Genomic DNA, 25,975 nt, shown 5'->3' with positions numbered 1-25,975 from the left:
CGGTGGCTCACACCAATAATCTCAGCACTTTGGGAGGCCAAGGTGGGCAGATCACCTGAGGTCAGGAGTTCGAGACCAGCCTGGCCAACATGGCGAAACCCCATCTCTACTACAAATACAAAAATTAGCCAGGCTTGGTGGCAGGTGCCTGTAATTCCAGCTACTCGGGAGGTCAAGGCAGGAGAACTGCCTGAACCTAAGAGGCGGAGGTTACAGTGAGCCGAGATGGTGCCACTGCACTCCAGCATGGGCAACAGAGTGAGACTCTGTCTCAAAAATAAAAGATAAATAAGTAAATAAAAAGCAATAGATAAAATAAAAATATCAGGGCAGGGTGCAGTGACTCACACCTATAATCCCAGCACTTTGGGAGGCTGGGATGGAAACTCTTGAGGCCTGGAATTTGAGACCAGCACGGGCTGTATAGTGAGACTTTCTCTATAAAAAATAAAAATAAGAAATTTAGCCGGGCGTGGTGGCATGCATCTGTAGTCCCAGCTGCTTGGAGGCCGAGGTGGGAGGATCACTTGAGCCTAGGAGTCCGAGGCCACAGTGAACTATGATCATGCTACTGCACCCCAGCTTGGGCAACAAAGCAAAACCCCATCTCAAAAAAAAAAGAGGCAGAAAAGGATATAGATGAAGTAAAAGCTGCAGAAAGTTGATGACTGATGACTATTGAAATGAGGCTGGGTGATGGACACCTGGGGGCTCATTGTAGCTTTCTACTTTTGTGTATGTTTGCAAACTTCTTTGCTAGATAAGAAATTTATCTAGTAGCGACTCAGGCCTGTAATCCCAGCATTTTGGGAGGCCGAGACTGGCAGATCATCTGAGGTCAGGAGTTCGAGACCAGCCTGGCCAACATGGTGAAACCCCATCTCTACTAAAAATACAAAAATTAGCTGGGCGTGGTGGCACACACCTGTAATCCCAGCTACTTGGGAGGCTGAGGCAGGAGAATTGCTTGAACCCGGAGGCGGAGGCTGCAGTGAGCCAAGATCACACCACTGCACTCCAGCCTGGGTGACAGAGTGAGACTCCGTCTCAAAAAAAAAAAAGAAATTTACAAATGCCTCTGGTTTCCTTGTGAAGGGGAGGCAAGAGAAAAAGGGTGGAAGAAGTGGGAGTGGGCTTAGAGTCTGTGTTGCAAGCTAGTTCCTGTACTCAAGTTTGAAGAGCTCTTATGCTTTCAAGTTTGAAGAGTCTCTAGGGTCTGGATCTAGTTGGCTTCAGGCTCTCCCTGGCTGAGGAAGCCCCCAAGGTCCACAGTCCAGCTTGGGTTACCCGCTCCTTGCCCACTTCCCACCGCCGGACACCTTGGCCCTTTTTGGAAATGAGGCCCAGGGCGTCACCAGCCCTGCCCCTCCTCCCAGCTCCACATCTGGTCCTGATGTCAACAGCCAGGGTGGGCGGTGGCCATGTTTTTCAGCTCCCGCCCAGCCTCAGGGGAGGGGTGGACTCCCCTGTCCCCACCCCTTACTCACAGTGACTGACACGGGTCACACACGCAGTAGGCTAAAGGCCAGAAACAAACTTTAATTCCCAAGCCGGACCCTTAAGTCACAAGGAACGTCAGATCCGGCTCACTCCCTGACAGGGTGAATTGGAAACTGGCCCCTACTTGGTCTCTAACCCCTTCCACTGGGTCTAGTGGGGACTCTGACACCGAACAGGGGCTGTAGATCAGTGAGTGTGTATGTGTGTGTGGAGGGGCAGCAGGGGCCGCTTTCCACGTGGTTACATAAGCACGTGTTGGGGTTGGGCAGGTGTTCCTCCGGTCTGAGGGTCCTTGTATGTCCAAAGTCTCTGTGCATAATCGCAGACCCAGATGTGTTTGCATTTGGTAGAATCAGGGTGCTTAAAAAGGGGTGACTGAGGGCTGCAGTTGCAGAGGTGGCTGGGGACTGTGCCTCCGTGGGAGCGGCGTGTCTCAGTGGGAAGATACTCTGGGGAGCCAGGACGATGTCGTACGTGGGTAGCTGTGTGGACAAGTGGTTGGGGGTGTGTGGACATCGGTGGTCACAGGCTGGGAGAGTGGTGTAGCCATGAGAGGGAGCACGAGTTGGGGCCATAGACAGCGACAGTCTCTCGGTGGCATGACCCCGGAGGGGGCATGCTGTTCCCTGTGCCAGGCACCAGGGACAGGGACACTGAGAAGTTTGATGAATGGAGAGGGCGTGTGAGCTATGAACATGTGTGGCCGTTTCTGTGGCTTGTGAAGGTGACAGCCAGACTCCCACGTGTGGGCTGCAGATCCAGGGGAGTTGGTGGATTACCTGGCTATGTGCTTGTGATTGCAGATGGACTATATTTATGTCTGTGGAAAGCTAACGCAGCAGTTGCTCTCTGGCCCTTGTAGTTTTGTATGGGTGTGTGGTTGTGCATCTTAACAGCAGCATGAGTCAAGTGAGCGTGTGGGCCGTGGGACAGACTCCGGAAAACAACTGCAGGCGTGTAAATGTGGCTGCCTGCAGTGTACACTCTGGAGACATTAACCCTGTCCATGCCCACTGTTGAGGCTGGAGGCACCGTCCCGGGCACCCACCACTTCCAAGTCGCCTTCCTTCATCTGGTCTGCGTGGTGGAGTGAAGGTCAGTGGGACGGACTTGCAGCTGGAAGGCTGGGGGGATGTTGAAAAGGCCACTGACGGTGGGCTTGAGGCTCAGGGTGTCCGGCGGGCACGGGCTCTCCAGGGAGAAGGCTTGTAGGATGGTGGTGAAGAAGAGGAAGAGCTCCGCTTTTGCCAGGCCCTCTCCAAGGCAGACACGCTTCCCTGGTGAGGAGAGAGAGAGAGGGCTGAGTCAGTAGTCCTCACACCCAGGCCCACGGGGGGAACAGCAGGTGGAGGAGCCAACAGTAAGCCCAGGGTGCAGAAGGGTGCCCCCAGCTGGCACAGATGCCTGGAGTTCGCCAGCACCTGCTTGTGATACCCAGGGCTGCAGCAGATACCTAAGGAGAAGGGCAGGAACGCCTCATGCTTCCTGAACCGTCCATCTGCATCCAGGAAACGGTCTGGGTTGAACTCTTCTGGGTGCTTGAAGATGTTGGGGTCATGCAGGATGGAGCCAAGGAGGGGGAAGACCTCCGTGCCCTGAGGGGAAATAATAATGAAACTATAAACCCCTTCCCACCCCAGTCTATTTGGTCCTCGAGTGTGGAGTACAAGTCTGGGGTGCCAGGGACACTAGTTCACAAAACATAACGGCATCGACATTTGTGGAGTGTTGGGTGGTGTGCAGTGGCTCATGCCTGTAATCCCAGCCACGTGGGGAGGCTGAGGTGAGAGAAGCATTTGAGCCCAGGAGTTTGAGACCAGCCTGGGCAATATAACAAGACCTTGTCTCTACGAAAAATTAAAAAATTAGCCATGCATGGTGGCATGAGCCCGTTGTCCCAGCTGCTCAGGAGGCTGACGTGGGAGGATCACTTGAGCCTAGGAGTTCAAGGCTGCTGTGAGCTACGTTTGTACCACTGCACCCCAGCCTGGGAGACAAAGAGAGACCCTGTCAAGAAAGAAAGAGAGGAAGACAGGAAGGGAGGAAGGAAGAAAGGAAGAAAGAGAGAGAAAGAGAGAAAGAAAAAGAAAAGAAAGAAAGAGAGAAAGAAAGAAAGAAAGAAAGGCAAAGAATAGTAGTTAAGGCATAGGCTCTGAGTTCAAATCTTGAATCTACTATTTGCAGGCTGGGGGACCTTGGCAAATCTTCTAAAAACTTTTCAAGCTCTCAGTTTCCTTATCTGTAAGATGGGCATGATAATGGTATAGGGTTGCTTTAAAGATTAAATGAGATAATAGATATGCAAAGCACTCAGAATAACCCCTGGTGCAGAGCAGGTCCTCAAGCCTGGATACCTGTCATTATCATCATTAAATCGTTGCTGCCTGGTACATAGGACCGGTTCCCAAGAGTTGAGTTGGTGTTTGTTCTACAAGCATTATCTTACAGTTTCAAGTTGATACTATTATTGTTTCTAATGTAGAGGACGGATATATTGAGGTTCAGAGGGGGAAGTGATTTGCCCAAGGCCCCATCTACAAAACAGGAGGGGGTAGGCCAGGTGCAGTGGCTCACACCTGTAATCCCAGCACTTTAGGAGGCCGAGGCAGGCAGTTCATGAGGTCAGGAGTTTGAGACCAGCCTGACCAACATGGTGAAAACCCATCTCTACTAAAAAGACAAAAATTAGCCGGGTGTGGTGGCATACATCTACCCAGGAGGCTGAGGCAAGAGAATTGCTTGAACCTGGGAGGCGGAGGTTGCAGTGAGCCGAGATCACGCCACTGCACTCCAGCCTGGGCAACAGAGCGAGACTCCATCTCGAAAAAAAAGAAGAAGGAAAAGAAAATAGCAGCATAGTAGCACCGGATCCTAACTGCCATAGGTTTGATTCTGCAGTGAAGGTGGAGGAGGGAGCTGCTTGCACTAAACCGCTGGGGTTTCTGGGGAAACATCGCCCCCTTTTGGTTCTGCATCGGAGCTGCTCTCCAGTGAAGGGCACTGAGATTGAGAGAGAGAGACAGAGGAGAGAATGTGTCTGCAGCAGGGGCTAAGGGTCAAGAGGGCTTCCCTTAGTCCTGGACTTGCTCCTCAGTTTTCAAACTGCTTCTCTGTATGTTACCTCATTCGATTGTCCCAACCACCTTGGAAGGAGGTAGAATTAGGAGATCTGTGGGGCAGATGGGGCCCAGAGATAGAGTCAAAGGGCAAGAAAACACAAACCAAAAAGAAACAAAAAGAGTTAAAAGATGCAGAAAGCATGGCTGGGTGCGGTGGCTCACGCCTGTAATCCCAGCACTTTGGGAGGCCGAAGCGGGCAGATCACGAGGTCAGGAGTTCAAGACAAGCCTGACCAACATAATGAAACCCCGTCTCTACTAAAAATACAAAAAATTAGCTGGGCGTGATGGTGGGCACCTGTAATCCCAGCTACTCGGGAGGCTGAGGCAGGAGAATCACTTGAACCTGGGAGGTGGAGGTTGCAGTGAGCTGAGATCACGCCATTGCACTCCAGCCCGGGCGACAGTGCGAGACTCTGTCTCAAAAAAAGAAAAAAAAATATGCAGAAAGGGAGGGGGTGTCAGAGGAAGAAGGAGGAGAAAGATGCAGGGAGGTAGGAGTGGAGGAGGAAGACAGAGACAGAGAAAGAGAGGGAGATAAAGACAGAGAGAGAGAGAGAGAGACACTAAGATCAAGAAAAAGTCAGGGAGACACTGACAGCAAACCACCCGGGCTCAGGCCCCGAGGCAGAGAACCATGGGTGGCAGCCATACGCATACCCACCTGGGGCAGGGTGTACCCTCGGAAGCGGGTGGTCCGCATGAGGGTGCGGGGTATTCCCATGGGCACCAGCGCCAGCAGCCGCTGCGCCTCATGCAGAACCGCGTCGGTGTAAGGGAGGCGGGTACGGTCCCCTAGGCTTGGTGCCTGGCCAGCCCCCAGCTCCCGATTCAGCTCCTCACGTACCCGCTCTGCAAGCAAGAGGAGGGCAGGAGTCAGACGGGGGTAGGGCCCAGGGATCCTCCTCTCAGAAGCCCATCTGCTTGCATAGCTGTAGTTTGGGGTGAGGCTGACAGGTGGGGAGGAGTGGTCCCCCAGCCCTCACTGAGCCCAAAGACCATACATCTTGTGTGTTGGGTGTTCCATCTATCTTCTCTCTCTCTTATTTTATTTTATTTCATTTTATTATTATTATTATTTTTTGCAACAGAGTTTTGCTCTTGTTGCCCAGGCTGGAGTGCAATGGTGCGATCTCGGCTCACCACAACCTCTGCCTCCCGGATTCAAGCGATTCTCCCGCCTCAGCCTCCTGAGTAGCTGGGATTACACGCTCTGCCACCCAGGCTGGAGTGCAGTGGCGCGATCCTGGCTCACTGCAACTCTGCCTCCCGGGTTCAGGAGATTCTCCCACCTCAGCCTCCCGAGTAGCTGGGACTACAGACGCCTGCCATCATGCCCAGCTCATTTTTGTATTTTCAATAGAGACAGGGTTTCACCATGTTAGCGAGGCTGATCTCGAACTCCTGACCTCAGGTGATCCACCTGCCTTGGCCTCCCAAAGTGCTGGGATTACAGATGTGAGCCACCGTGCCCGGCCTTCTCTCTCTCTCTTTTTTTTTTTTTGACAGGGCCTTACTCTGTTGCCCAGGCTGGTGTAGTAGTACAATGACGGCTCACTGTAATAGCCTTCATCTCACCTCCTGGGCTCAAGTGATCCTTCCACCTCAGTCTCCTGAGTAGCTATGACCACAGGCACGCACCACCACGCCCAGCTAATTTTTCTATTTTCGGTAGAGACAGGGCCTCATTATGCTGCCCAGGCTGATCTTGAACTCCTAGCCTCAAGTGATCCTCCCACCTCAGCCTCCCAAAGTGCTGGGATTACAGGCATAAGCCACCATGCCTGGCTCATCCATACTTTCTTAATTCCCACAGCACCCTTGTGAGGTACATATTGTTATCTATCCCCATTTCCTAGGTGAGGAAACAGACTCAGAGAACCCAAGTCACTGCTGGAAGTCACAGCTAGTTCCACTCCTGCAACACTACCAGGACCTCCACTCCCATATTCCAGGTCAGCCCATCCCCATGGCCCACAGCAGCTGCCTGACCCGAAAATGCTAGAGTTGGGCTGGGTGCCTTGGCTCATGCCTGTAATCCCAGCACTTTGCGAGGCCGAGGTGGGCAGATCACTTGAGGTCAGGAGTTCGGGACCAGCCTGGCCAACATGGGGAAACCCTGTCTCTACTAAACATACAAAAGTTAGCTGGGCGTGGTGGTGCATGCTTGTAATCCTAGCTACTCGGGAGGCTGAGGCAGGAGAATTGCTTGAACCCAGGAGGCTGGAGGTTGCAGTGGGCCGAGATCGCACTACTGCACTCCAGCCTGGGCGACAGAGTGAGAGTCTATCCCCCACAAAAAGTAAAAAAATAAAAAATAAAAAACCAATTTGACCTTGCCCTCCCCTGCTCAAAGTCATTGCATTGCTCCCCATGGCTCAGGATAAGGCACCTAATGTATCACTAAGGCGATGAGGCCCACAGACACCTGCCTTATCTTTCACTGTGCCTTATACTGCAGTCAGCAACTCCTGAACCTCTTCTGGCTCCTCGACGTCTCAAACGCCATGCCCATCGATGCCGCAAAGATCTAACTCAGCCTGTCTGCTCGGCCCACCCACTCTTCCCTCTAGAACTCTCACTTTTTTTTTTTTTGAAACAGTGTCTCGCTCTGTCACCCAGGCTGGAGTGCAGTGGTGTGATGTCAGCTCACTGCAACTTCTACCTCCTGGGCTCAAACAATTCTCACTCCTCAGCCACCTGAGTGCTGGGATTACAGGTGCATGCCACCACACCCGCTAATTTTTGTATTTTCAGTAGAGATGGGGTTTCACTGTGTTGGCCAGGCTGGTCTTAAACTCCTATTCTCAAGTGATCAGCCCGCCTCAGCCTCCCAAAGTGCTGGGATTATAGGCGTGAGCCACCTTGCTCAGCCTAGAACCCTGACTTCTGTTCCCAAGGCCTGGCAAGTGGAAAAGGCTCTTACTTTGGACATGAGGGTATTTCATCAGGAGCAGGAGGGTATAGCCGACCGTGGCGCTGACCGTCATCGTCCCAGCAAACAGCAAATAAATGACTGTCATCAGCATGTTCTTGTTGGTGAATTCTGTGCCTGGGTTTTGTTCCTCCTGAAAGAAACCAGGCAGAGGGGCTGAGAGAACACAGCCTTCGGGAAGTAAATGTCCAGAACAGCCAAGCCTGGGGTCGGAAACACAAGTTAAAGTTTTGTCACGGGGTTTAGATAAATTTTTGGGAAGGTTGGGAAGTAGACTTTTTTTTTTTTTGAGACAGAGTCTTGCTTTGTTGCCCAGGCTGAGTGCAGTGGCACGATCTCGGCTCACTGCAACCTCCGCCTCCTGGGTTCAAGCAATTCTCCTGCCTCAGCCTCCCAAGTAGCTGGGATTACAGGTGCGCACCACCACGCCTGGCTAATTTTTGTACATTTAATGGAGACGGGGTTTCTGCATGTTGGCCAGGCTGGTTTCAAACTCCTGACCTCAGGTAACTGCTGTACCATTTTCCACAGGGCTGCGTCATTTCACATTCCCACCAATGGTATACATGGGTTTCAAAGTCTCCACATCTTCATCAATCCTTATAACTTTCTGTGTTTTTGTTATTAGTCATTCTCTTTCATTTTTAAAAACATTTCAACCAGAGAGAACTAATATCAAGAGTCTACTTCCTGGCCAGGCACAGTGGCTCACACCTGTAGTCCCAGCACTTTGGAAGGCCGAGGCAGGTGGATCACTTGAGGCCAGGAGTTTGAGATCAGCCTGGCTAACACGATGAAACCCCATCTCTACTAAAAATACAAAAAATTAGCCAGGCGTGGTGACGGGCACCTGTAGTCCCAGCTGCTCGGGAGACTGAGGCAGGAGAATGGCATGAACCCGGGAGGCGGAGCTTGCAGTGAGCCGAGATCGAGCCACTGCACTCTAGCCTGGGTGACAGAGCGAGACTCCGTCTCAAAAAAAAAAAAGGTGATTGCCAGGGGTTGGAGGAGGGAAGAACAGGCAGTTGTTTAATAGGTATAGAGTTTCAGCTTTGCAACATGAAGAGTTCTGGAGACTGATTGCATAACAGTGTGAATGTACTGAACACTACTGTACTGTATACCTAAAAATGGTTAAGATGGTAAACATTATGTGTATTTTACTACAGTTAAAACTAAAAAATATTCAATAAAAGAGAAAAGAAATGGGGCAATAGGGTTAAGAAAAATTTTTCTTTCTCCACAAACAGGGAGGCTGCATTTAATTAAAGAATTGGCCCCATTCTTCCAAAAGTTCGTACAGTTAAAAACTATTTATTTCCTTAGGAGTCACCTTAATTCTAGTTTACTTACAGGGCATGGTGTCTTTTTTCTTTTTTTTTTTTTTTTGAGATGGAATTTCGCTCTTGTTGCCCGGGCTGGAGTGCAATGGTGCAATCTCAGCTCACCGCAACCTAAGCCTCCCGGGTTCAAGCGATTCTCCTGCCTCAGCCTCCCTAGTAGCTGGGATTACAGGCATGTGCCACCACGTCCGGCTAATTTTGTATTTTTTTTTAGTAGAGATGGGGTTTCTCCATGTTGGTCAGGCTGGTCTCGAACTCCCGACCTCAGGTGATCCGCCCGTCTCGGCCTCCCAAAGTCCTGAGATTACAGGCATGAGCCACTGTGCCCGACCGGGCATGGTGTCTTATGCCTATAGTCCCAGCACTTTGGGAGTTCAAGGCAGCAGGAGGATTACATGAGCCCAGGAATTCAAGACCAGCCTGGGTAACATAGTGAGAGTCCGTCTCTACAAAGAAAAAAAAAAAAAATTTAGCCAGGTGTGGTGGTGCACACCTGTTGTCCCAGCTACTCAGGAGCCTGAGGCAGGAGGATTGCTTGAGCCCAGGAGTTCAAGGTTGCAGTGAGCTATGATTTTGCAACTGTACTCTAGCCTGGGCAACAGAAAGAGATCCTGTCTCTTTAAAAAGAAAAGAAAAAAAAAAAGGAAAAGAAATATTGTTCTCATATAATTAATAAAGTGGACTTTATTAACATAACTTGATATTGCAAGGCTTCCTAATAAATGACCATAATTCACATAAAATTGTGAATTTACATAAAAGTCTGGGGAGGCTGCAGGGGATGGGATGAAGTGATCCTGGGGATTGCTGGTGTAGGACCCTGGGCATGGGGCCTGAACACAAGGGCCGAGGTGGGAGGGAGAAACAGGAGAGATGCTGGAGAGACAGACAGCCCGGCACAAATGCCCAGGTCGGGGGCGGGAGAGGCAGTGAGAGCAACGCCCTGAAAGGGACAGACAGATGTGCAGAGAAGGGATGCACACACATGCACAGAGACACTCATACTCACAGAGACATGCAGAGAGAGAAAGAGAGAGGAACCCAATCGAGGTCCCCAGGGACACCTGGCTGGGGACCTGCCAGGTCACCACGCCCATTCAGAGAGGGGGTCCCTGCACCCTTCCCACACCTGTGCCATCTTCAGCAGGAAGGCATCGACAAGGTCACGTGCGGGGCCCGAAGCATCCAGGTTCCCCTGGTGCTGCTGCACCTGCCGGACTGTGAAGGCAGCCAAGGTGCTGACGTGGTGGAGGAGCTGCTTGTGGGGGCCTGGCAGGGGCCGCAGGAACCAGGAGAACATCTCGTAGGTCTGTGGGGAGAAGGGCAGCTAGTTCTCATGGGACCTTGGCAGGAACCTTCAGGGAAGGTAGTTGGAGAGGGGTCCCACCCACTCACCTGACCCCCCTGGGAGCTGACTCCCAGCAGGGTACCACCAGCTGCCCGGACCACGGCCTGGAACTCCTTATCCTCATAGGAGAAGCGGAGGCCAAAGAGGAGGGAGCAGACTACGTTGGAGGTGGCCTGGGCCAGCAGCAGGGAGGGATCGAATGGGCGTCCTGGGGGGAATGGGGGCAGGGAGGTAGGCTGTGATGGAGCCAGGCAGAGGGGAGCAGGTTGGGGCTGAACCCAACCAGAGAGAGACAGGGAGGCAGGGAAAGACAGATGGATGGACAGCGCAGGGAGAGAGCTAAACAGGCAAAGAAGGATACAGACAGATAGGGACAGAGAAACAGACAGGGAGAAAGAAACAGAGTGACCATCACACAGACAGGGAGACAGAAACAGAGATAGACTGAGGGCCCAAAAAATAGAGGAAAGGAGAGAGAAAGAAAAGAGACAGAGAGAGAGATGGAGACCCAGGAAGAATGGGATGATAGCACCAGAAACACACAGAGAGATGTCATGACAGCCTCGGAGAGACAGTGGGACAGAGACAGAAGGTGGCGGTGAACAGAACCCCCAGGCCAGCCCTAGAGTTCAAGGCTTCCCCTCCTGCCCATTCCAGGACCTGGGTTGGGGCCACCCCCAGCCACAGTAGGAGAGTTTTCCCTTTTACTCGGCTGGAGACCCTGGGGTGACCCTGCCATGCTGACCTTCTGTCCCCTGGAATGTCTCCACCAGACACCGGGCCTCCGCCTGGATCAGCTCCTCGCCTTCTCGCTTCCCCATGCCCAGGTCCCGCAGAGCAAGCATGGTAAACTTCCTCAGCTGCCTCCACCGCTCCCCGTTGGAGAAGAAAACCCCTGCGCAGAAGGCTAGACTCAAAGAGGGACCGGCCCCTCTCCCCATTCCCCCTTCTTCCTTTCTTTCTTTTTTTTTTTGAGACGGAATCTCGCTCTGTTGCCCAGGCTGGAGTGCAGTGGCGTGATCTCGTCTCACTGCAACCTCCGCCTCCCGGGTTCAAGCAATTATCCTGCCTCAGCCTCCTGAGTAGCTGGGGCTACAGGCGCCCGCCACCATGCCCGGCTCATTTTTTGTATTTTTAGTAGAGATGGGGTTTCACTGTGTTAGCCAGGATGGTCTCGATCTCCTGACCTCGTGATCCATCCACCTCAGCCTCCCAAAGTGTTGGGATTACAGGCGTGAGCCACCGCGCCCGGCCGATTTCTCCTTCTTTCTAGTGAGGTTCCCTGAGGGGGACTCTTCAGGCTCCATCTGAGTCCATTCCAGCCTAGCCCAGGGATGAGGACTCAGTAGGTGCTCCATAAATGCACAATCAAACTGGTTCTCCCATCCTTTGCCCTTGGGTAAGGGAGTACATTCTCCTGAAAAGTAGGTAGCTGGGATGACCCAGGCTCCTTCTGTTTTGTAATTATTATTATTATTGAGACCAGGTCTTGCTTTGTCACCCAGGCTGGAGTGCAATGGCACGATCTCAGCTCACCGCAACCTCTGCCTCTCGGGTTCAAGCGATTCTCCTGCCTCAGCTTCCCGACTAGCTGGGATTACAGGCATATGCCACTACGCCCGGCTAATTTTATATCTTCAGTAGAGATGGGGTTTCTCTACGCTGTCTAGGCTGGTCTTGAACTCCTGACCTGAGGTAATCCACCCACCTCAGCCTCCCAAAGTGCTAGAATGGCAAGCGTGAGCACCGCACCTGGCCTGTTCTGTAAATAACCAGGATGAATGGAGAGTTCTTTCCTCCTTCCTTCCTTCCATCCACCCATCCCATCATTTATGGAGTCCCACTGGGTCCTGTGCCCCATGTAGTTTAGAGGTTGAACAGAGAGGGAGGAGGATGGAACTGCACCATTTTCCTCCCTTATCCAAGACACCTGCTCCAGACAGACCTTCCCTGTCCAATGCCAGCCTGTCATGGTCTCTTGGGCACTTCCCCTTGGGTGTCTCCTGTCCTTGCCCTACTGTGTTCCAAAGTGGCCTCAGCATCTCTCCTCTCCCTGTTTCAGCCCACCATCCATTCCTCGGCCAGAGCCCCAGGCCTCTCCCAATTACTCCTTCCTCCCCATCCCCTGGCCCCAGCCCTGGTCCATCACCCTGGACCTCCCAGCCTCCCCATCACCCTGGATCCTCCCTATCACCCTGGGCTCCTAGCCTCCAGTTTCATCCCCTTCAGGCAGCAACCACAGGATCTTCCCAACTCTGAATACAGCTGTTCCCTGCTTAAAATCGACTGCTCCCAGGAAAAACAAAAGCCCAAACACTCTGACGTGACTGACAGGCCCTGCATGACCAGGGATTTCCCTGGCTTCTCAGCTTTGTTATTTAACCCACTACGACTGCGCTGGTCTTCTCTCACTTCCTCAAGGGCGTCAGGATCCCCTGTCTAGGCCTATGATCCTGCAGTTCCCTCTGCCTCCATCACTCTCACCCCTTTCCATCCCATCCTTGGTGAACTAACTCATTCATCCTTCATGTCCCGGCTCAAATGTCACCTTCTCTGAGAAGCCTTCCCTGATTCCCTCTTTACCCTCGTACATATGCCTGTGCCCTGTGTTTGCTCTCAAATCTGTACCTCTCATTTTAGGATTATATTCCCTCCCTCTATTGTCTTACTGCAGTACAAGCCCGCCTCTCCCACAGTAGGAGAGGACACCATATCTGCCTGAGTCATTTCTATGTACCTGGTACCCATGGTACCAGGTATAATGATTTTTTGTTTGTTTGTTTGTTTTGTGGAGGCAGGGTCTCACCATGTTGCCCAGGCTTGTCACAAATGCCTAGGCTCAAGTCATCCTCCCCATTCAGCCTTCCAAAGTGCTGGGATTACAGGCATGAGCCAGCGTGCCCAGTCTGAAAATTCATCAGTTGAATGGATGAATGCTTCTCTCAAAGTCATGCTTTTGTAGGTGCTGGTCTTTCTGCCTGGAACACCCTCCCCACTCATCTTATGAGTCTCAGCTCCGACAGCCTCTCTTCCAGGAAGACTTCCTGAATCTCCCTCACCAAACAAGCCAGGTCAGGTACCTCCTCTAAATTCCTACAGTCCCAGGGCTTCCCTCAGCCTGGCCCTGACCCCTCCCCATCCCACCCTGACCTTTCTCCCTGTGCTTCCCCATCTTGGCCCTGACCACTCTGGGCTGGGACTGTGTGGTGAGTCTGTTTCCCCACTGGCCTAGGTGCGCTGGGGAAGCAGCACCGGTGCTGTCTTAGTTACTACTGAGTTCCTGGCAGCACCCAGCATGGGCCTCCTGCTTTCTGTTGTAACACAGAGAACTGTTTCTATTATTCGAGGGCTTGCCCACCAATCCCCAGCACCTTGAAAGCGCTCCGGCATCTTTCTGAACCCTCAGGGCTTTACCTGGATCATTGATGGTTATCACTGATAATACAACCTGGTGATTAGTGAGTGCTCACTTTGCACAAGGCTCAGTCCTCACTCAATCACTCAATCCTACATGATGGGCACTGCTTTTTGTTTGTTTTTTTGAGATGGAGGCTCACTCTATTGCCCAGACTGGAGTGCAGTGGCACAGTCTTGGTTCACTGCAACATCTGCCTCCCGGGTTCAAGCGATTCTCCTGCCTCAACCTCCCAAGTATCTGGGATTACAGGTACGCACCACCATGCCCAGCTAATTTTTATATTTTTAGTAGAGACAGGGTTTCACCATGTTGGCCAGGCTGGTCTTGAACTCCTGACCTCAAGTGATCCACCCACCTCTGCCTCCCAAAGTGTTGGGATTTCAGGCACAAGCCACTGCGCCTGGCTGATGGGCACTGTTATCACTCCATTTGACAGATGAGGCAACAGAGGGACTAAGCCATGTGCAAAGGTCACACACCAGTAAGTGGTGGCAGGCTGTGAGCGGAGGGCCTAGCAGCCCTTGACTTACCATGGCCATCAAAAGTCCCTTCCAGCATCGCTACGGTTCCCCGGCCGCTGAACTCCTCAGCCTGACCTCCCAGGGCCTCCCGCACAGCCTCCTGCCCAACCAGGACCACCACAGGCCGCCAGGGTCCCAGGTAGATGGTGAACACCGGTCCGTACTTCTTACTCAGCTGGGGGTAGGGAGGAAGAAAGAGGAGGGTGCTGTGATCTCTTCGATCCAAGGTGTCTCCATCATGGCCCCTGTCACTTGAGGAGCCACCGGGTCTAGCTTCTACACCCTCTACCAGGAACCTGCCCCCATCCCAGCAGAAATAGCTGAGGCTCAGTTCTCTTTTTGCACTAGGCTCCCGGGCCTCCTCCCCCAGTACATCCTTCAGTGGCATCCCCCAACTTCCTGTCGTTCCCTTGCTTCCTGCTGAACCCTAACCTCTGACGCTGGGCAATCCAGAAGCAGTTTGGGTCTCCCTTAATTCCTTAGGGCCCTCCCTGCCCCCCAAATATCCAGCCACCCCTTTCAGTCACCACAAAACCCTGAAATTCTGGAGCAGACACTGCTGAGTATCCGCCCCATCTCTCCCCCAAGACCCCACCCTTTTTTCTACATCCTTGAAGTCACCCAGAATCCTTTTGAATGGGAAACTTCAGGCCTCTGCCCACTCCCACCTGCTATCCCCTAAGGCTGGGGCTGCCTCTGCCTTCTTTCTTGCTCTCCTTCCTCCCCCGTCCCAGGAACTCCCAACTGAGCTCCACCCATCCTCCCATCCTGCATTCTCTGCTGGCAGATTCCTTCAGCGGGACCCCCTCTCTGAGCCTGCAACCCTCCAGCCTCTTCTCTGCCTCCAACTCCCCGCAGGGACGCCTCCCCCTTTTCTTCTTTGTGCCCTCTTCAGCATGCCCCACCTGTATGGCTCCAGCTACCTCTCCCTCTGGGACAAGCCCAGCCGCATCAGCTTCTCGGCTGGAGGACTCCTGTCTCTTTCAGCCTCGGTCCCTGCCCATCACCTTCCCAGGATTCTGTAGGCAGAGGTCTCTGCCCTTCCTAGCCCTGGTCCCCCACCCCACGATCCTCTCTCCCGGGCACCTCTCCCCTTCTCAGCCCTGGACAACCTGCTCCTGCCCCCAGCCCCAGGACAGCAGCAGCCCCTTTGCCTTGGGACCCCTGCCCCTGCCTCCTCCCTAGGATACCCGAAAAGCCCCTCACCCTGGCACTCGGGTTTCTCTTCCAGGAATCCCCCCGCCCCTAGCCAGGACGTCCCCAGAGCCCCTTACCCGCATGAGCCCTGAATACAGCGCCCCGGGCCGTAGCTGCAGGAGGTTTCCCAGCAGTGGTAGCGGCGTGGGCCCGGGGGGCAGGTGGCCTCGGGCCCTGGTCCCGGACAGCGCCAGCGTCAGCAGCAGGAGCAGCGCCAGCGCCAGCAGCAGCGCCCAGGTGCCGGTCGCCTCCATCTCGGCAGGTCGGCTCCTTCTCCTCTCCCAGGCGCTCCGCGCGGCTGGGCTAGTTAGGGGCGGGAGCCGGGCGTCTCCCTCCCCAACGAAGTCAGGCGCGGGGCGGGGCAGCTAGCCCAGCCCCCTGCCTCCTGGGCAGGCTTATCTCCCCGCCGCCGGGTTTCTCCCGGACCACCGCCGCCGCCTGATGTCGGGAACTCATGCTCCAACGGATGTCCCCGAGGTCACCCAGGTTTACGCGGGGCTTGGGCGGCGGAGACAGCGCCTTGGGCCCCCGGATAGGGAGTAAGCAAACAGAAGAACCTGGAAGCCAGAGACTTTGGCCGCCTGGAGGTTGCCACACCCCGCATCTGGCGGTGACCCCGCGCCACTCTCCCCAGCTCCTACCTCCCTCATTGTTCGGATGTGGGTTCGTGTGTGCGTGAGCGTATGGGGTGTCTTTGAGTCAGTTTTCTCCAGCATCTTACATCTTCACGAACCGAGAGGAAGGACTTGACCTTTAAGGATAAACAATCTGAAGTCCAGGGAGATAAATCGGTTGGCCCCAGGTCAACTTGGCTGAGTGGCAGAGTTAATATTTCGACTTGGGCCAGTTAGAATGATTGAGTCATTCATTCATTCATTTAGAGGCAGTTTGCAGAGCGGTTAGGACGGTAATGGCTGAAGCCAGACTGCTTGAATTCACAGCCTAATTCCTCTGTGCCTCTGTTAGCCTTGTAAAATGGGGCTAGTTTTCAGGATTAAATAGTACATCTGTGCACACCATTTAAAGCAGACGCAGGTGCACATGTAACAAGCACTAAATAGATGTTAGCTAATATTTCTGCAACTAACTGTTATTGAGGTCTTACTATAAACAAGACCTTGTTCTAGACCCGAGGGTGCAGCTATGAGCGATGGAGAGAAGGGCTCTGGCCTTCCTGAGCTCATATCCACATGCAGATGAAGATGAGATGAAGACAACTTCAGGAAGTGAGAAGGCCTGCCAGGGGAATGGGCTTCTTGAGAAGGAAGAATGTTAGAACCATTTGTGCATGAATTATTGTAGGTTTGGTTCACTGCTGTATCCCCAACATATAGTGCAGTGCCTGACACACAGTAGGCACTCAATAAATATTTGTTATATTTTCAAAGATTGAATGTAGGAGATAAGATTCATGAAGTCTGCAGGGGCCATCTTGCAAGGTCTTGGAAAAGACTGCATTTTATTTCTATTGCAAACGGAAGCTGTCTGGAGGGGTTTTCAGCAGGGCAGTTACTTTGTTTGCTTTGCATTTTGATTTTGTATTTTATTATAAAAATATTAAAATTTCAAACATACAGTGAACACCTGTATACCCATCAGATTCCACCATTTTATTATCCTTTCTTTGTTACCTATCTATTCTTTTTTTGTTTGAGATAGAGTCTCACTGTGTTGCCCAGAGTGGAGTGCAATGGCATACAGTCTCGGCTCATTGCAACCTCTGCCTCCCGGGTTCAAGCAATTCTCCTGCTTCAGCCTCTCAAGTAGCTGCGATTACAGGCGTGCACCACCATGCCTGGCTATTTTTTGTATTTTTAGTAGAGATGGGGTTTTTGCCATGTTGACCAGGCTGGTCTCAAACTCCTGACCTCAGGTGATCTTCTCACCTCAGCCTCCCAAAGTGCTGGGATTACAGGCATGAGCCACTGTGCCTGGCCCTTTTTTCATTACATATCTGTTCATTTTGCCTATCCATTGATTTTTTTTTTAAGCATTTCAAAGTCAGTTGCAGATACCAGTACACTTCACTCCCAAATACATCAGCATGCATATCAGTAGCTAGAGCTCAGTATTTGTTTACAGATACTTTTTGTTCCTCAAGGTATCTTATATACAATGAAATACATACCTCTTAAGTGTATAATTAGATGAGCTTTGAGTTGCATATGCTGGAGTTTTAAAATATTAGATTCTTAGAATTTTCACAATCTTTTTTGAGACAGGGTCTTGCTCTGTTGCCCAGGCTGGAGTGCAGTGGCACGATCTTGGCTCACTGCAATCTCTGCCTCCTGGGTTCATGTGATTCTCCTGCCTCAGCCTCCTGAGTAGCTGGGATTACAAGCGCCCACCACCACTCCCAGCTAACTTTTGTATTTTTAGTAGAGTTGGGGTTTCACCATGTTGGCCAGGCTGGTCTCGAACTCCTGACCTCAGGCGATTTACCCACCTCGGCCTCCCACAGTGCTGGGATTACAGGCATGAGCCACTGCGCCCGGCCTGCAATCTTGCAATTTGTATTCTAGTCCAGAGCCCTTTCTCTCAAGAGCATAGCCAGAGTGCTCCCTGGAGTCTGGGGAATCCTTGACTGTGGTCTTCTTTAGCATTGATTCTAGCCTCTAACATTCCAGGGGTGCCCTGAAGCCAAAGGAGGAGGGGTGGGGAGGCTCATACGCTCTTGCTATGAAGTAAATGCCAGTTCTCAGTTCCTCCTTTGCCTTGTTCTGGAAGGTTTCTAGGACGTTCCAAATCCAACCTTGAGCCTATCTGCTCACTCTGTTCTACCCCTGGGAGAGCTAACAGACATCTCAAACTTCATGGATATAAAAGAATTCCCGATTCCCCCACCTCCTGCAAAGTGGGCTGTACCAGCTTCCCACCCCATCTGGGAATACTTTCTCTCACCTCCTTCCTTACCTCTGTAAAAGGTATCACCATCTTTTCACTTGCTGATGACAACAAAATATAGGAGAGGCCGGGCTCGGTGTCTCATGCCTGTAATCCCAGTACTTTGGGAGGCTGAGGTGGGCAGATCACCTGAGGTCAGGAGTTTGAGACCAGCCTGGCCAACATGGTGAAACCCCGTTTCTACTAAAAATACAAAATTAGCCAGGCGTGGTGGCGCATGCCTGTAATCCCAGCTACTCAGGGAGGCTGAGGCAGGAGAATCGCTTGAATCCGGGAGGCGGAGGTTGCAGTGAGCCGAGATCACGCCATTGCACTCCAGCTTGGGCAACAAGAGTGAAACTCCGTCTCAAAAAAAAAAATAGGAGGAGGGGAAAAAATTAGTTTCATTAGACAACACATCCTTCTGGGTTATCAGATTCTGGTCTTGTTCATTGTTTTTGCAGCCATCTTTCCCCCTAATGCAATAGTCTTTCTGCATAATGTCTCTACTCGCCTGAGACCACATCTGTTTTTATTTGTCAGGTTTAACCTTGATTTCTCTCTTTGACTTTAAACCCAGTTTGTCAGCAAATCCTGCTGGCTCTACCTCCAAATACATTCCAAATTTATCCATTTCCTCCTTTCCCTACCACCCTGATCCAACTGACACCAGCCCTGATTCAAGGTACTGTCATTGCTTGCCAGGATTTTGCAGTAGCTTCCCCACTGAGCTACCTGCTTCCTCTCCTTCTCCCCCTCCTCCACAATTCATTCACTGGATGCCAGCCAGAAAGGTCTTTTTAAATGCAAGGAGAAAACTAATCTACGGTGGGAGGGAAGAGGGATCAGTACAGACTCCAGGGAGCATTCTCGTTTTGTTTTTGAGACAAAGGTCTCCAGCCTAGAATAAAAATAGAAAGACTGTTGACCAGGCACAGTGGCCAAGGCGGGTGGATCACCTGAGGTCAGGAGTTTGAGACCAGCCTAGCCAGCATGGTGAAATCCTGTCTCTACTGAAAATATAAAAATTAACCGGCCGGGTGCGGTGGCTCACGCCTGTAATCCCAGTACTTTGGGAGACCGAGGTGGGTGGATCACGGGGTCAGGAGTTCAAGACCAGTCTGGCCAAGATGATGAAACCCCGTCTCTACTAAAAATACAAAAATTAGCCAGACGTGGTGGTGGGCACTTCTAATCCCAGCTAGTCGGGAGGCTGTGGCAGAGAATTGCTTGCTTGAACCCACAAGGCGGAGGTTTCAGTGAGCTGAGATCTCCCCACTGAACTCTAGCCTGGGCGACAGAACGAGACTCCGTCTCAAAAAAAAAAAAAAATTAACTGGATGTGGTGGTGCACGCCTGTAGTCCCCAGCCACTGGGGTGGCTGAGGCGGGAGAATCACTTGAACCCAGGAGGTGGAGGTTGTAGTGAGCCAAGATTGTGCCACTGTACTCCAGCCTGGGCGATAAAGTGAGACTCAGTGTCAAAAAAAAAAAAAAAAAAAAAAAAAAAAATATATATATATATATATATATATAGCGCAAGATTATTATAAAGATTCCATGTCTAATGTTTAAAGATGATGATTGCAACATCCTATAGATAAGAAAACTTAAAAGTTCTTGCCGGGCGTGGTGGCTCACGCCTGTAATCCCAGCACTTTGGGAGGCCGAGACGGGCAGATCATGAGGTCAGGAGATCAAGACCATCCTGGCTAACGCGGTGAAACCCCATCTCTACTAAAAATACAAAAAATTAGCCGGGCGTGGTGGCAGGCGCCTATAGTCCCAGCTACTCGGGAGGCTGAGGCAGGAGAATGGCGTGAACCTGGGAGGTGGAGCTTGCAGTGAGCTGAGATTGCGCCACTGCACTCCAGCCTGGGTGACAGAGTGAGACTCCGTCTGAAAAAAAAAAAAAAAAAATTAGCCGGGTATGGTGGCACGTGCCTGTAATCCCAGCTACTCTGGAGGCTGAGGCAGGAGGATTGCTTGAACCCAAGAGGCAGAGGTTGCAGTGAGCTGAGATTGTGCCACTGCCTTCCAGCCTGGGCAACAGAGTGAGACCCCGTCTCAAAAAAAAAAAGGAACTTATTCCTTCTGTCTAGCTGTATTAACCAACCTCTCTCCCCACCCCACCCCACCCATACGCCTTTCCCAGTCTCTAGTATCCATCATTCCATTCTCTACCTCCATGTGATCAACTTTTTTAGCTTCCACGTGGGAGTGAGAACATGCATTATTTATCTTTCTGTGCCTGGCTTATTTCAATTAATGTAATGACCTCCAGTTACATCCATGTGTAATTGTAATAGGTTCGTTGCCCAATGCACACAGCAAGTCAGTATATCGGGACACTGTGAAACCATTCCCACAGGGCTGACAAGAATTGCATGCTGGGTTCTGGACAGAAACATATTATAATTAAGTGTTATTCGGGCTGCACTTTGGTCCATTTCCTTGTTGCTAAAACTCAGGTAGAGCTAGATACTGACCATGTGCACCCCCATTGTTCCTATAGACAGAATCTCTGATATTAGAGTCATAAGGCTTTTGTTAAAGAAAGAATCACTTAAGATGCTTTTCAGGGCCAGGCACGGTGGCTCACACCCATAATCTCATCACTTTGGGAGGCTGAGGTGGGTAGGTCACTTGAGGTCAGGACTTCAAGATCAACCCAGTCAACATGGTGAAACCCTATCTCTACTAAAAATACAAAGGACATTAGCGGAGTGGAGGTGGTGGGGGGAGGTGGCTCACACCTGTAATCCCAGCTACTCAGGAGGCTGAGACAGGAGAATTGCTTGAACCCAGGAGGCAGAGGTTGCAGTGAGCCGAGATTGTACCACTACACTCCAACCTGGGAGACAGAGTGAGACTCCATCTCAATAATAATAATAATAATAAATACATAAACAAAAATGTAAAAAGATGCTTTTCAGACCCTGAATTCCAGCAACCAGTGTGAAGGCTACCCACTGGGGAATGGGATCAGCATGAGAATGTGGCTTCTTCATCTCCCTGTCCCGTGACTTCACCCTACATTCTTCAACTCCTCATCTCTTTTGGCGACCCTACGATGAAACCTCTTCTCTCCTGCAACCCAGTGTCTCCTGTTGATTTGCTGTGAGCACTGGGCAATGAGCCTACTACAGTTATAACTGGTTTGCAGCAGAGAAGCAGGTTTAATTGTAGGGTCACTGAATGAGGAGATGGGGGAAAACCTCACATCCATCTCCCCTAAGAGTTTGGGGCTAGGGTGTTCAAGGGTTTTGGAGTGGGCTGAAGGGTGGAGATCGTTGATTGGTTGAAGAGTGCAGAGTGAAGTCACGGGACAGAGGGTGGAAGAAGAAGTTATAGTCTCATGCTGATCCCTTTCACTCGCGTCCGTGTGAAGAGACCACCAAACAGGCTTTGTGTGAGCAACAAGGCTGTTTATTTCACCTAGGTGCAGGTGGGCTGAGTCCAAAAAGAGTCAGTGAAGGGAGATAGGGGTGGGGCCGTTTTATAGGATTTGGGTAGGTAGTGGAAAATTACAGTCAAAGGGGGTTGTTCTCTGGCTGGCAGGGGGGTCACAAGGTGTTCAGTCGGGGAGCTTTTGAGCCAGGATGAGCCAGGAGAAGGAATTTCACAAGGTAATGTCATCAGTTAAGGCAGGAACAGGCCATTTTCACTTCTTTTGTGATTCTTCAGTTACTTCAGGCCATCTAGATATATACGTGCAGGTCACAGGGGATGTGACGGCTTAGCTTGGGCTCAGAGGCCTGACAATCCCCATCCTCTGTAGGGGTCTTCAAACTGGTGGCTGGAATTGGGGTCCAAAAAACATCTGATGTGATCCTTAACAAAAACATCATGATTCTAAGGTCAGCGATGCTGTCTATAAGAACAATGGGGATACAAATGGTCAGCATCTAGAGCTATGTGGCTTTCAGCAACAAGGAAGTGGACCAAAGTGCAGCATGATTAATGCTTAATTTTCTTTCTTTCTTTCTTTTTCTTATTCTTTTTTTTTTGAGTCTCACTCTGTCACCCAAGCTGGGAGTGCAATGGCATGATCTCGGCTCACTGCAACCTCTGCCTCCCGGGTTCAAGCAATTCTGCCTAGGCCTCCCAAGTAGCTGAGATTACAGGCACCCGCCATCACACCCAGCTACTTTTTGTATTTTTAGTAGAGACAGGGTTTCACCACGTTGGCCAGGCTGGTCTCGAACACCTGCCCTCAAGTGATCTGCCCACCTCGGCCTTGCAAAGTGCTGGGATTACAGGTGTGAGCCACTGTGCCCAGCCAATGCTTAATTATATTTCTATCTAGAACCTGGCTTGCAGTTCTTGTCAACCCTGTAGGGACAGACAGTTTCACATGTTGCTGCAAATGACAGGATTTTATTCTTTTTCTAATGGCCAAATAGTTTTACATTGTGTATATGTACCACATATTCTTTATCCATTCATCTGTTGACGGACATTTAGGTTGATTCCATATCTTTGCTATTGTGAATAGTGCTGTAATAAACATTACTGTGTAGCTATCCCTTTGATACACTGATTTTTTTTCCTTTGCATAAATTCCCAGTAGTGGGATTGCTGGATCATATGATTGTTTTTTTGCTTGTTTGTTTGTTTTTTGAGATGGAGTCTTGCTCTGTCGCCCATGCTGGAGTGCAGTGGTGCCATCTTGGCTCACTGCAAGCTTCACCTCCTGGGTTCACGCCATTCTCCTGCCTCAGCCTTCTGAGTAGCTGGGACTACAGGCGCCCGCCACCATGGCCGCTAATTTTTTTTTATATTTTTAGTAGAGACGAGGTTTCACCATGTTAGCCAGGATGGTCTGGATCTCCTGACCTTGTGATCCACCCACCTCGGCCTCCCAAAGTGCTGGGATTACAGGCGTGAGCCACCGCGCCCAGCCCTTATGATAGTTCTTTGAGAAATTTCCATACTGTTTCTCTTAGTGGCTGGACTAATTTACATTCTCACCAACAGGGTATAAGTTTCCTTTCCTCCACATCATTGCCAACGTGTATTATTTTTTGTCTTTTTATATTTTATATATTGATTCACTTTCTTTTTTGAGATGGAGTCTCACACTTGTTGCCCAGGCTGGAGTGCAGTGGTGTGATCTCCGTTCACTGCAACCTCTGCCTCCTGGATTCAAGTGATACTCCTGCCTCAGCTTCCCGAGTAGCTGGGACTACAGGCATGTGACACCATGCCTAGCTAATTTTTGTATTTTTAGTAGAGACAAGGTTTCACCATGTTGGCCCGGCTGGTCTTGAACTTCTGACCTCACTCAAGTGATCCACCCACCTTGGCCTCCCAAAGTTCTGGTATTACAGGCATGAGCCACTGTGCCCGGCCCTGCCCGGCCTACTTTTTTTTTTTTTAAAGACAGAGTTTTGCTCTGTTGCCTAAGCTGGAGTGCAGTAGTGTGATCTCTGCTCACTGAAGCCTCTGCCTCACAGATGTCAGCGATCTTCCTGCCTCGACCTCCTGAGTAGCTGGGACTACAGGTACGTGCTCCATGCCTGGCTAATTTTTTGTAGAGACAGGTTTAGCTATGTTGCCCAGGGCTCAAGCGATCCACCTGCCTCGGCCTCCCAAAGTTCTGGGATTACTGGTGGGAGCCACTGCTCCCGACCTTGATTTGCTTTTTTATTCTCCCTTCTCCCACTGAAATGGTCTCTCTATAAGGGCCGATTCTCTGTCTGTTTTATGTGTTGCTGTATCCCCAGTGCCTAACACACTGTGGATGCTCAATAAACATCTTGTTGAATAAACAATTTCAATACAATTTGTAAATCTCTAAAATTCATCCAGAAAGCAATCAAGTGTCCAAAATTCTCAAGTCTAGAGAGCAAACATTCTTAGGTTCCCAAGACAGATTTCACAGTAACTGAGTCATTCCAGGTGGATTCTGGCCTTTCTGCAATGCCAAATCCCCACCCTGGGCCAGGAGATGCCCATTTGTATAGTTCAGCTGAAAACAGCCTGACTTTTTCCACCATGCCTTGCCCTGACCCCAGCTACTTCCCATCAGAAACCCTCTGATCTGGGCTGGGCAGTGCTGGAGTGACCATTTTTGTGTCTGGCCCCCTACTGTGGATTTTCTTTTTCTTTCTTTCTTTTTTTTTTTTGAGACGGAGTCTCGCTCTGTTGCCCAGGTGGAGTGCAATGGCGCGATCTCGGCTCACTGCAATATCTGCCTCCCGGGTTCAAGTGATTCTCCTGCCCCAGCCTCCCGAGTAGCTGGGATTACAGGCGCATGCCACCATGCCCAGCTAATTTTTTGTATTTTTAGTAGAGACGGGGTTTCACCGTGTTAGCCAGTATGGTTTCGATCTCCTGACCTAGTGATCCACCTGCCTTGGCTTCCCTAAGTGCTGGGATTACAGGCATGAGCCACTGCGCCTGACCACTACTGTGGATTTTCCTAACCATTCTGGAAGCTGCCAACCCCAGGGTTCTGGCAAGCTGTGTGATGGATGGGTTTAAGAAACTGCTGGGGGATTTAGTTTGCTAAGGCTCCTCCAAGCATATGGCTCTGGAACCCCACCTGCTGTCCAAGGCTAAGCCACAGCCTGTCTGCTCTGTGGTCCACTTTACCAGGCTCACTCTGCCTGCCCACTCTGATTTTTTCCTCTCAGTCTTGCTTATCTTAGTCTCTCTCCTTTCTCTTCTTCAGAGGTGCCTCATTCAGCACCTGGAACTAGATAGAAGGGGAAGTCCAAGATGAGTCCTACTTCCAGGCCTTGGACTTCCCCAGATTCTGTGAGCATCATCCCTGGCTGGGCATAGTGTCAGTGAGTTGAGTTGATTACATCATCGACCCCAAAGCAGCAATGTTCTCTGCTCTGGGCTTCTACAGCCGTCTCGTCATCCTATCCCTCCTCCCTTCCCTATTTATCCTGTCATCCATCCACTCGTGCACCCCACCATCAGGAGAGCACTGCCTCCCCCATGCTCTCATTTACCCCCACGTATCCCTTATCCAGTCCTTCATTCCATCCCCTCATCCCACTGCTCATCCTGTCCCATTATCCTGCATCCTCACCCCATCACCTCACCCCATCCTTTCTTTTCCTGACATGTTCTATGTACTGTGGACCTAAAAGAAAGAAGTCAAGGGGTGGGTGCAGTGGCTCATGCCTGTAATCCCAGCACTTTGGGAGGCTGGGGCGGGCAGATCACCTGAGGTCAGGAGTTTGAGACCTGCCTGGCCAACATGGAGAAAACCCATCTCCACTAAACATACAAAAATTAGCCGGGCGTGGTGGCGCGCACCTTATTGGCCAGGCTGGTCTCAAACTCCTGAGAGTTATGTTATTTTTGTAAACCAATAAGAATTCCTGACGAGCATTTTTTTTTTTTTTTTTTTTTTTTTTAGCGGGGGGGTTATTGAGTTTTTTTGAGACAGGGTCTCACCCCATAGCCCAGACTGGAGTGCAGTGGCAGGTTCATGGCTCACTGCAGCCTCGACCTCCCAGGCCCAGGTGATTCTCCCACCTCAGCCTCCTGAGTAGGTGGAATCACAGGCATGCACCACCATGCCTGCCTAATTTTTGTACTTTTTTTTGTAGAGATGAGGTTTCGCCATGTTGCCCAGTCTGGTCTTAAACTCTTGGGCTCAAGCGATCCACTTGTGTCAGTCCTACTCCCTGTCCCCCTCTTTTTTTTTACCTTTAAAAATCCACTTGTTCGCTGGGCACAGTGGCTCA

At 51.0% G+C, this 25,975-nt stretch overlaps 1 protein-coding gene across 1 annotated transcript; it reads right to left on the bottom strand.

Annotated features, from left to right (window-relative positions):
- Positions 1-1,514: 1,514 nt before the first annotated feature.
- Positions 1,515-15,924, bottom strand: CYP2S1 (cytochrome P450 family 2 subfamily S member 1). Its single transcript, XM_003812466.7, has 9 exons — positions 15,459-15,924; positions 14,194-14,359; positions 10,991-11,140; positions 10,293-10,453; positions 10,027-10,206; positions 7,546-7,687; positions 5,284-5,471; positions 2,954-3,095; positions 1,515-2,777 (listed from the first exon to the last, which is right to left on the bottom strand). The coding sequence occupies exons 1-9, from the start codon at positions 15,633-15,635 to the stop codon at positions 2,569-2,571; spliced, it is 1,515 nt and encodes a 504-aa protein (XP_003812514.1). The 5' UTR covers positions 15,636-15,924; the 3' UTR covers positions 1,515-2,568.
- Between the last annotated feature and the right edge of the window lie 10,051 nt (positions 15,925-25,975).

This window comes from Pan paniscus, chromosome 20 (genome assembly GCF_029289425.2).
Source record: "Pan paniscus chromosome 20, NHGRI_mPanPan1-v2.0_pri, whole genome shotgun sequence".
In the NCBI taxonomy this organism is placed as follows: Eukaryota; Metazoa; Chordata; class Mammalia; order Primates; family Hominidae; genus Pan; species Pan paniscus.
Note: the sequence above shows the minus strand (reverse complement) of the source record. Positions and strands in the feature narration are given on the sequence as shown.

Coding starts and splice junctions, on each gene's coding strand:
- CYP2S1 (XM_003812466.7), bottom strand. CDS start 15,635: ATGGAGGCGACCGGCACCTGGGCGCTGCTGCTGGCGCTGGCGCTGCTC. Junction 10,454..10,990: donor GACATTCCAGGGGACAGAAG/GTCAGCATGGCA, acceptor CATTCCCCCCAG/GACGCCCATTCGATCCCTCC. Junction 7,688..10,026: donor TCCTGCTGAAGATGGCACAG/GTGTGGGAAGGG, acceptor GGTTTCTTTCAG/GAGGAACAAAACCCAGGCAC.